The sequence below is a fragment of the Charadrius vociferus genome, unplaced genomic scaffold (assembly GCF_000708025.1).
Source record: "Charadrius vociferus isolate BGI_N301 unplaced genomic scaffold, ASM70802v2 scaffold529, whole genome shotgun sequence".
In the NCBI taxonomy this organism is placed as follows: Eukaryota; Metazoa; Chordata; class Aves; order Charadriiformes; family Charadriidae; genus Charadrius; species Charadrius vociferus.
This window is the reverse complement of record NW_009650172.1, coordinates 1,001,399-1,010,845: the sequence shown is the minus strand read 5'-3', so window position 1 is coordinate 1,010,845 and position 9,447 is coordinate 1,001,399. Positions and strand designations below refer to the sequence as shown.

The following is a 9,447-nucleotide window of genomic DNA, read 5'->3' as shown; positions in this document are numbered from 1 at the left end:
GCCCAACGTCCCCGGTGTGTCCCCGTGCCACCGGCTGGGCTGCTGCCGGGACAGGCGGTGCAGGGGAGGCTCTGCGGCGCGGGGGGTGAGGGGAGCGGGATGGTGCTGGAGGGGTGCGTGGGGGGAATTTGCTGCTGTTTTATTGCCCGCAAAATGCGCTCACCCCTTGCTGCCCCCAGGGAGGGGGCAGAGGCTGGACCAGGAGAGGGGACAAGGGACAGGGGGAGGCAGTTTTGCAGCCCGGAGCCGTGGCTTCAGCCTGGCAGCGGCCGTTCGGTGAGATGGGCGGCTGCATCTCCTGCTCACCTCAGCACGCGTCCCACTGCGACTGGTGGGGCTGGGATCACCCCCAGCTCCTGTCCCATCAAGTCCCCAAGGGCTGGTGTGCTGCTGGGTGGCACATGGGTGCCTTTGACCCTCTTGGCAGCACCCCCTGTGCCCAGTGCAGAGAGAGAAAATGAATGTGGCGATGCTTGACAGAGCAAATAGCTTGGTGATGCTCTCAAAACAAGCCAGTGCTTGGTGGACCTTGTTTCTCGGGCTGCAGAGTCCTCAGGTTTGTCTGCCCCTCCGAGGTGGAGCCACGGCTCTTCTCCAGGACAAGGTGGCTCCTGGAGGCAGCAAAATCCTACTGCCGAGCAGCTTCTTCTGATGATATGGAGATGCGGTGGTAAACAAGCTCTGTCAAACTCCTACAGAAGCTGTGAGGGTCTTTCCCTGGTCCCTTCATGAATACAAGCGCTCACTCAGCAGGGGAGAGCTGCTGTGGTCACATCCCCCATTTCAGGGCAGGGGTGCAAGGTGTCAGGAAGAGCTTTGGGAGCCCGGTTGCAGCGTGTCTCCTCTCCTTCCTCCGCCCTTTCATAGGGACCCATCTGTTGGGCTGTGAGGGATGCAGGGTTTTGGAAGAGAAGAGACCTCAGCTGGCTTCTTCTCTCCTCAGTCCAAGTGGTCAGTGGAGCCAGAGGTCTAGGGACAGCTTGTCTTTCTCCCACTCCTTCCAGACCCATCGTCTGGGACAGGACAGGCCTGCAAGGCTTGAGACCACGCACAACCCTCCAAACCTGGGCTCAGCTCCACAGCAGACCATTCTGGCCATGCATCATCATTCTGCAACATGAAGCTGATGGCCTGCATTGCTATGAGAGGACATTGCTTTGGGCCATAGTGTCAGGATGTCACGTGGCTTCCAGGACAGGATTGCTAGTTTTGGACAACAGTGCTGGCACAGAGGGGACAAGGTCCCATGGGAGGCGCAGAAACCCATCTGCCAGACACTGCTGGCCTGTCCTCTGCAGCTCTGAGGTCCTGGCTGCTTCTGGGAGTTACCTGAGAAGCGATGCCACAGGTAGAGCTGAGCTGGTATGAGTTGCTGGAGCACAGGTGAGAGCAATCAGGAGATGTGTTTTTCAGCTGTAAAAGGAGAGATTGGTGGATGGAGAGGCTTCATTAGGCGCAATCCTGAATCTGATTTTCCAGCAGAAAGGGACAGCCTTGAATTTCATCTCTGGCGTTGCCAGGATGGTGTGGTGGTGTGGTGGTAGAGGACCATTTGCCAGCCCTACTTGCTAATGTTGCTCCCTCTTGGACTTCAAGGTAGTTTTGAGTATCCTGGGAAGAGGGGCACTTGCTGTTGTAGCAAAATATCTAGTTTGGGTAAACAGCCTTCTGGCCCATCACTGAAACTCAGCAAGGAGGGTCTGGTTTCAGAGTGGGATCAGAGAGGCTGGTTTGTATCCCCAGTCCTCAGCCCCTCTTTGGTGAGTGGAGAGCGGCGCGTGAGGCTTCATCCCAAGTGCAGTCTACCAGCCAACACCCAGCTCAAGAGGGTGTACAAGCTCTAGAGAATTAGTTTGCTTTTTTATTGCCCCTTTTCCAACAAGTGGAGGTGAGACAGCCTGGCAAGGTGGCCAGGAAGGTAGAGGAGAAGAGAAAGTAGAGGCAAACTCATTCCCAACAGGTTGCTTGTGTTGGCCACCTTCGGTGTGACCATTCCCACCTCTCATTCCCATGTTCAGCCTGGGGGGGACTTGCAGCGTAACCCACTCACGGGGGCACAGGGAGGCTGGGTGCTCTGGGTGAAGCTTTAATGGCCCACTGTGGGCAGCTGGCAGATGCCAGGGCGTTGCTGGGTGGTGTTCCTTTCTTTCCATCTTGCTGGAAAAGCGAGGCAGGAACCTGGAAACCTGCCTGGAAACCTTGGGTGGGAGGGTGGGAAGGAAATGGTCCTGCCTGCTCAGAGCAGGGCTGTAAGTTGGGGCTGTGCGGTGTGTTTCATTGTCGCAAGAATTGGGTCCCCATTTGGAGAAACCTGCTGGACTGACCGACTCCGTGAGAGCAGGCAGGTCCCAGGCAGCCACCCCTGCCGTTCTTGCCCAAAGCTACACAGGTGGGCAGCAGGAGCCTGGTGCTGCCCTCCAGCCTGTCCGTGCAGCCCTCCAGCGCCGGCGTGGTGCTAGCCCAGGCTCAGAGGGCTCGAAACTCACCCTCCCCAGGAGGTTGCTCCCCTACCAAAAGCATTCACGGGACCAGAAATCCTCCTGGAGCCCTGCTGTGGGGTCTGTGGGAGGTCTTCTGGTCCCAGCAGTTATGATACCTTCACTGCCCTGTGTAGTGTCACATCTCGTCACATTGTAAACTAATGAAATCACTGCCCCGTGTTGCATCCTGTCCCGTCCTAAATTAATGAGCTCACTGCCCCATGTTGCATCCTGTTACTGTATGTCCAGACTTGACGCGGTCACCGCTTTGTGTTGCATTCTGTTGCGTCTAAAATTTCTGCAGTTTACTGCCCCGTCTCATGTCCTTGGGTAGCAGAAGCTGTCAGCCCTCCCTGCAGACAGCCCAACTCTGGCGGCTCCGTTTCCCGTGAGGTTCCTTCTGAAATACCGCAGCTCGCTCTGCCCTTTAGGACATCTGTTTCGGTGAAGGAGGGGCGAGGATTAACGCAGGACCTAGCGAGGGAGGGGAGAGCTGCACCGGCGGAGGGGGAAACTCAGCGACGGTGCTGGTGGGAGCCATGTCGGATGTGAAAGGAGCGATGAGGGGGAATGGATAGCAGCAGCTTTTACACTGCAGCCCACCCGCGCACCCTAATGGGTCGCCACATGGACTTTGCCAAGAGATTTGCACAGTGTGTGCTGCTTTTCCCTCTGCAGGGCAGGCAGAGATGGTGCCTTGTTAAATATGCTGGTAAAAGACTTGTTATTTGGCACTGCAGCTTCTGATTCCTGCACGTTGGTGTTTCCCATTGCCCACTGGGATTCGTCCCCTGGGAGCTGGAGGTGGAGAAAGGGCATGAGGCCAGCGTGCACGTCCCTCTGTCTCCTGGCTAGATTAAAGATGGAGACGGGGAGCAGAGCACAGGAAGGGAGGAAAGTCCAGAAGTAGTTTGGGATTGAAAGCAGAACCGTGGCTATGGGGTCATCCAACCCAAAAGCCTTAAAGCCTAGTGGTAGTGGTCAAGGATGGAGATAAATGCGTGCATTTGTAAGGTCTTCTCTTTGGAGGAGACTTGTCCTGATTTAAAGCACTGGAGCCGTGCTCAGGACAGCGTCCCACACGGTGTGTGTACCTTGCGGGGTCGAGTAGCAATAGCCAGGCTGGCTTTAAACCAGCCAGCTTAGTACTGGTCTAGGTCCAAAACTAATCGAGCATCTCCAAACTAGTCAGCAGCATGGGCAGATGCACCCAGAACGGTTCCAGAGACTGTAAACGTCAGTACAGCGTTCACACCAGGTGCAGGGCTGTTGAGGTGGTGGAGCTGCCTTAGCTTTTCAGCATCTCACTCCTGTTCCTGTGAGCTTGCTGACCTGGTCACAAAGCCACCAGAGTGGTCATTGACTCCTAGGGGACTTCCTTTTGGACTAGCCAGGTCCTTGGGATGAGCAACACCAGAGATTGTGGCAGATCAGGAGAGAAAGGTGCCAGCAGGAAGGCGGGGAGGGAGCTGGCACGGCACCACCAGCACCATAGCCAGTGGCATGTCCCTAGAGGAGCACCAGGTTGCCCCCCCGCGCCTTTCATTTGCCCCTCCACGAGGACCATGAAGGGTGGCTCAGGAGCTGCTGCCCCTCACGTGCCGCTCTCTGCCTTTCTCACTCTGTGTCTCTTCCTGTTCCATCTCTTCTCCTTGTTTTTCCAGAAAAGAAAGTCCAGTTCCAGCGTTCAGTTAATGGTGAGTGTCCTTCGTCTTCCTCAATGCCGATATTGCTGGGCCTCTCTACATGTTCCAGCTTCCCCTGTTTTTGGAAGTTACCTCGGGGTAGGGAAGAAGGGACACTGGGGTTGGAGGGAACATCCTCAAAGCCGTATCACCCACAAACCCCATTAACAGGGTTGGTGCAGGCACTTGCTGGCCACCAGCTGGTGGGAAGCCAGCCCTGGTTCTTGCTGATGGGTTCTCATGCCGTTTCTCCCAGTTCTCCTGACTCAGGTCTGCAGGCTGCATCGGTCCAAGGAGCCTTGGAGAAACACCTTCCATGCCTCTGCGGGGACTGTATGGTCATGGGACACCTTGCCAACCTACATCGGGGTATTATGGGTAATACATAAGCAAGGCTCTGCTGGGAAGAGCTAGCAGAGCCATTGCTCTAGCTCCGCTAGCAGAGTCGCCTTGATGGGGCTCCTGGAGAGAGACGGGGGGTCAGTACCCCTCTCCCCCCAAAATCTGTGTAGTGCTCAGCTGTTTCTTGAAAGAGCTGTGTCTCAGCCTTCGGTGGTCCATGTGGGTCTTGGAAGCACTCTGTTTTATTGTACATTTCTCTCCCTACTCTGCGGTCAGTGTGGTCTCTCTCACTCCTGCACAGTCCCCTCTTTCTCATCCCAGCTCCTCCTCGCTGTTAATTTGTACATCTCTCTCTTTATCGTACAGTCAACATGGTGTCTTCCACCCTTACACAGCCCCTCTCCCTGCCCCTCCGGCAACGCTCCTAGGAACCCACCAACCCCCCCTCCCCCCAGACCTGCCCCCATCTCTGTCCCCACAGGCGTCGGTAGGAAAGGCAGCGCCGTTCCTACGAGACCCTCCACAGCCCAGCTCTTGTGCCCTTGGCTACAAGGAGTGGAGGTCAGGGAGGGCTCTGCCAGCGCTGCCCTAGAGCTGTGGTTGAGGATGGGTTGGACCTGCTGGTGTTTTCCTTGGTTTCTGTCCGTTGGCACAGTTGAGCGCTGTGGGGTCGGACTCGGGGGGCTCTCGGACACACAAGCTCCATCTGGCGTGGGGAGAAGACCCCTCTCACCGCCCCATCTGTCCTTTCTGTTCTTTGTTCAGGAATCGTCGGAGAGCACCAACACCACCATCGAGGATGAAGACACCAAAGGTACTGGCGGGGGCGCCCGGGGAGGCGGGCAGGCTGTTTTGGAGGTCGTTAGTCTGGTCACCCCTAATGAGATATTGGCTATGGTGAAACCCACCACCATCGAGCTGCCTCAGGACCCTTCAGAAGTTGCTTTAACTCCTTAGGTGGTTGCACTGCTGGGTCGCTGCCATGAGCAGCTGAGGCACTGCTAGCGAGGAGAAGAGGGGTCCCCAAAACAGGGATGTTCCCTGAAAACAGGCATGGAAATAGCAGTAATCTGCAGGGATAGCAGCCGGGCTGCCTGTTCCTCCAAAATAAATGGCCCTTTGGGAAAAGCCTCCAGGGGAAATCCCTGCCTCCCTCCCGCCGCCTGCTAGAGCCAGCTTTCTAAGAATAACCCAGGGAATAATTTATCAGTGCTAATTTGTAAAGTCTCTCGATGAAGCAACCTCAGCACAAAGCAAGATGGACTTTGGCCTGACATGAGAGTTAATGGGACACTTGTCCTCCTGGGGAAGGGCTCCCTGAGAGCGGACACGGAGGCAGGTGGTGCTCGGGAAGTGATGGGAGTCCCTCTGCTCCTTTCTGAGTGACTCTCAGGAATGCGCTCCCTCTCCTTTCATTAGCCACAATACAAAAAAAAAATAAAAATTAAGTCAAGCATGACGCTGATTTGCATTTGAAGCAGAGCCTCATTAATAAGCCCAGGGTTACCTCTGACAGCTCCTCCTGCATCCCAGGGAGCCAAATCTGCTCTCGCAGCCCAGTCTCTTCCCAGATGAGCCAGCAGTGCCCGGGGTCCCTGGCAGCAGCCACACAGTGCCGTCCCCTTCATGGGGTCCCTCCTCTGTGTCTGCCAAGGTGGATGGCCGTATCACCCACCTGTCCTCCCTCCCAGCCGAGATCCTCTCCTCCCATCTCAGAGGGAGGTGAGACCATCCTTGGTCCAGCTTGCCCTGGCTGGCCCCTGCTCCGAGTTCACGGGGTAGAAGGTCCCCACCTTGGCAAATCTTTGCCAATTTTTTGGGCTGAGGGCAGCTCACCCTCAGGTGGTTAAGCCTTTTGCTCTTTAGGAAAATACAGGGTTTTTCAGTTTTGCCCTGACTTTGGAGGTCTTTCCTCTCCAGAGGTGAAGAGCGCTTCCCCACATCTCTCTCCCAAGTGGCTCTCCTGCTTTTTCCCTGGACAGTTTCCAGTGGCCGTCCGTTTCTAATGAGAAAAAGATAACCTCGCCGATATTGCAACACCAGCACTTTTGGTTTGTTTTCTCCTTTTATTTTCTTTTTCTCTTTCAACCAACAGTACGGAAGCAAGAAATCATCAAAGTCACAGAGCAGCTGATCGAAGCAATAAGCAACGGCGACTTTGAGTCCTACACGTGAGTGTGCCCAGCGTGGGTTTGGGTCGGGGTGGGGGCTCAGCCTCCCAGAGCGGGTGCTCCCAATGTGACAACACAGCTGAGGAGGTGTTACTGCTGCCCCGGGCAGGGTGACCAGGTTGATGTGGTGGTGGGGCATGGAGACCATCCAAGAGAAGCAGGGGACATCAGTTTCCAAACCTGGTGCTTCTCTCACGCTAAGCTGAATCACATCTCCGGTCTCATTATCATGGATGAGCCCGTTGTCTGGTTTGCAGAAAGACGAATAACTGTAAACCTGATTTATGGTGGAGGAAGGAACATTGCATCCATGGTATCCATTATATCCAGATTGCCACAGGCTGTTTTGGAAGCGTAACTGCTTTCTAGTCGCTGAGCTGACGCTCCTCAGAGTACGCTGCTTCTGTGTCCAAGGCCTATTTAATTAGCGATGTCTGAGCAAGTGCAGGTCTTCGTCCCTGCCTCAGAGAATTGCAGCAGGGAGATTTTGATACAGAGCAGAGAATATGAGTTTTTCCCTGCTGTTTTTCTTTCATATAAAGAAGAGAGCAGTGTTTTTTGGGAGGTTTAATTGGAGATGGTGACTGATGGAGAATTGGCCCTGCCTCGCTGGGGTCTTGGCTGCAGTCAGTGGGCTGGAGGTGAGGTGGGGGGGCTTCATGCAGAGTGCAGGGATGAGGTCAGACTTCTGCTTGAATTGCTTACTGGTGCAGAGGCTCCTGGGTCTCAGGCTGAGGGGCTTTGAGCAACCTGGTCTAGTGGGAGGTGTCCCTGCCTATGGCAGGGTGGTTGGAACTCGATGATCTTCAAAATCCTTTCCAACCTAAACCATTCTATGATCCCGAGCGTCACCCGTTTGGATTTTGCAGGCTCTCACACCAGAAGCAGTGAGATAACCTCTCCCTTTTCTCTCCACTTCTCGCCTCCCCAGGAAGATGTGCGACCCTGGGATGACTGCCTTTGAGCCCGAGGCTCTGGGCAACCTCGTGGAAGGCCTGGATTTCCACCGATTCTACTTTGAAAACCGTAAGCAGCCCCCTTGCCTCCCGAGGGACCCTTCCCACCTCCCATGGGCCTGGCTGTCTCTTGACCTCCATCAGCTTGCTGGAGAGAGGAGGGTAAGGGTGGCTTTGGGAGCATCTCTGGCTGATCTGGAAGATCCCAGCAGGAGGTCCATCAAGCCTGTTAGGTCAACTGGGGCCAGGCTGTATGCAGAGGAGTTGTTTGGTTAGCTGCTTTTTAGGTGGACCCATGCTGAAGCCACTTGTGCAGCATTTGCTTAGTGCCTCCAAGCAGAGTGCCTAACACAAGCATCTCCCCTTCCCGCATTGCTGCTGCTGCCCTGGGCAAGAGCCACCCAAACTCCTTCCCCTGCCTAAAGCCACTTGTTACTTGTCCCCTCTTCAGTGTGGTCCCGGAACAGCAAGCCTGTGCACACAACGATCCTGAACCCTCACATCCACCTGATGGGAGACGAGTCCGCCTGCATCGCCTACATCCGCATCACGCAGTACGTGGATGCGGGAGGGATCCCCCGCACCGCCCAGTCCGAGGAGACCCGCATCTGGCACCGCCGGGATGGCAAATGGCAAATCGTCCACTTCCACAGATCCGGCGCGCCCTCCGTCCTACCGCAGTAAGCCCTGTGAGGATCCAAGGATGGGGCAAGGGGGGACGGTGAGGGCTCCTTACGACGCTGAGGCTGTAAAGTGGGTGGGATCCTGCTCCGAGCATCCGCGGTGGGGAGGACATGGCCGATCGCCGTGAGATAGCGATGGGGAGGGGGATGCTCTGCCAAAGGGATGGTCAAAGCAAATTCCCTCTCTGCCCGGTTTGTGTTTTGCAGCTGAAGCGCGGTCCTGCCCGTGTGGGGTTTGTCACTGACTGACTACCAAGGGGAGACCTCCTCCGACATCTTCACCTACGGGACTTTGGCTGTTGGCTCTGCTGCTTGGTTCCCGCTGGAATAACCCCTCGCTTCTCACCGCATACACGCAACGGCCCCACCGGCGCCGCGCAAGCATCCCATCGAACATCCTCACCCCGCCGGGGCCATGGCACTGGGTCCCCTTTCCTCTGCATGAACCAAGAAAAGAGAAACCATGAACGTAAACCCGAGCATCTGGGCAGTGAGATGACACGTGCCGGGGTATAGGCCTCCCTCCTCAGCTGCATGGCACTGGTGGGACCCCCCGCTACCCAGCATGTCTTCTGAATTGGGCTCGGACTCATCATCCGCCTCCATCCCCACCTCTGCTGGGATTCCCTTGAGGAAGAGGAGGGCAGGGGGGCAGTTTTGAGCTGCTCTGTGCCGCACCCTCTCTGCGCACTGGTGGATTTTGCTTTGCTGCTATCGAGGTCCCCATCTGCCACCGTGGCTCCCACCTGCTCCCGACCCAATCTCCTGCTTCCTGGCAGCCTCGGCCGGGGAACCGCGATTAAAACCCTTTGCAAAGTCCATATTCCACGTGCCCCTGGGCGAGGAGGTGTCCTGGTTTGAGTGTTCGGATGGGTGAGTAAAGGCTATCTGTTTATTTTCCCTTCCCAGGAGCCAAGGCTGGCTCCTTCTCGGGAGAGCAAGTAGGATCGCGCCCTGGCTCCGGGCAGCTGCCATGCCAAGAGGGATGCTCTCCCTCCTTCCTCCCTTCTCCCTTTGGAGCAGAGACCGGTGAAGCCGGGAGAAGAGAGGAGGAGAAAAACAACTGCTTCCCAGCGCCGCGTCGGCACAGCCGGGATCCGGGGCTCTCCCAGCCATGCCATGGCGGTAGC

General features: G+C 56.3%; 1 protein-coding gene across 1 annotated transcript in view; it reads left to right on the top strand.

Annotated features, from left to right (window-relative positions):
* The window catches only part of CAMK2A (calcium/calmodulin-dependent protein kinase II alpha), a 32,060-nt gene extending 23,198 nt beyond the window's left edge, over window positions 1-8,862 (top strand). Inside the window, 7 exon segments of the mRNA XM_009892587.1 lie at window positions 3,367-3,403; window positions 4,145-4,177; window positions 5,273-5,321; window positions 6,603-6,678; window positions 7,610-7,704; window positions 8,086-8,323; window positions 8,525-8,862. Coding sequence (XP_009890889.1) covers window positions 3,367-3,403; window positions 4,145-4,177; window positions 5,273-5,321; window positions 6,603-6,678; window positions 7,610-7,704; window positions 8,086-8,318 — 523 coding nt within the window. The 3' untranslated portion in view covers window positions 8,319-8,323; window positions 8,525-8,862.
* The last annotated feature ends 585 nt before the right edge of the window (window positions 8,863-9,447 follow it).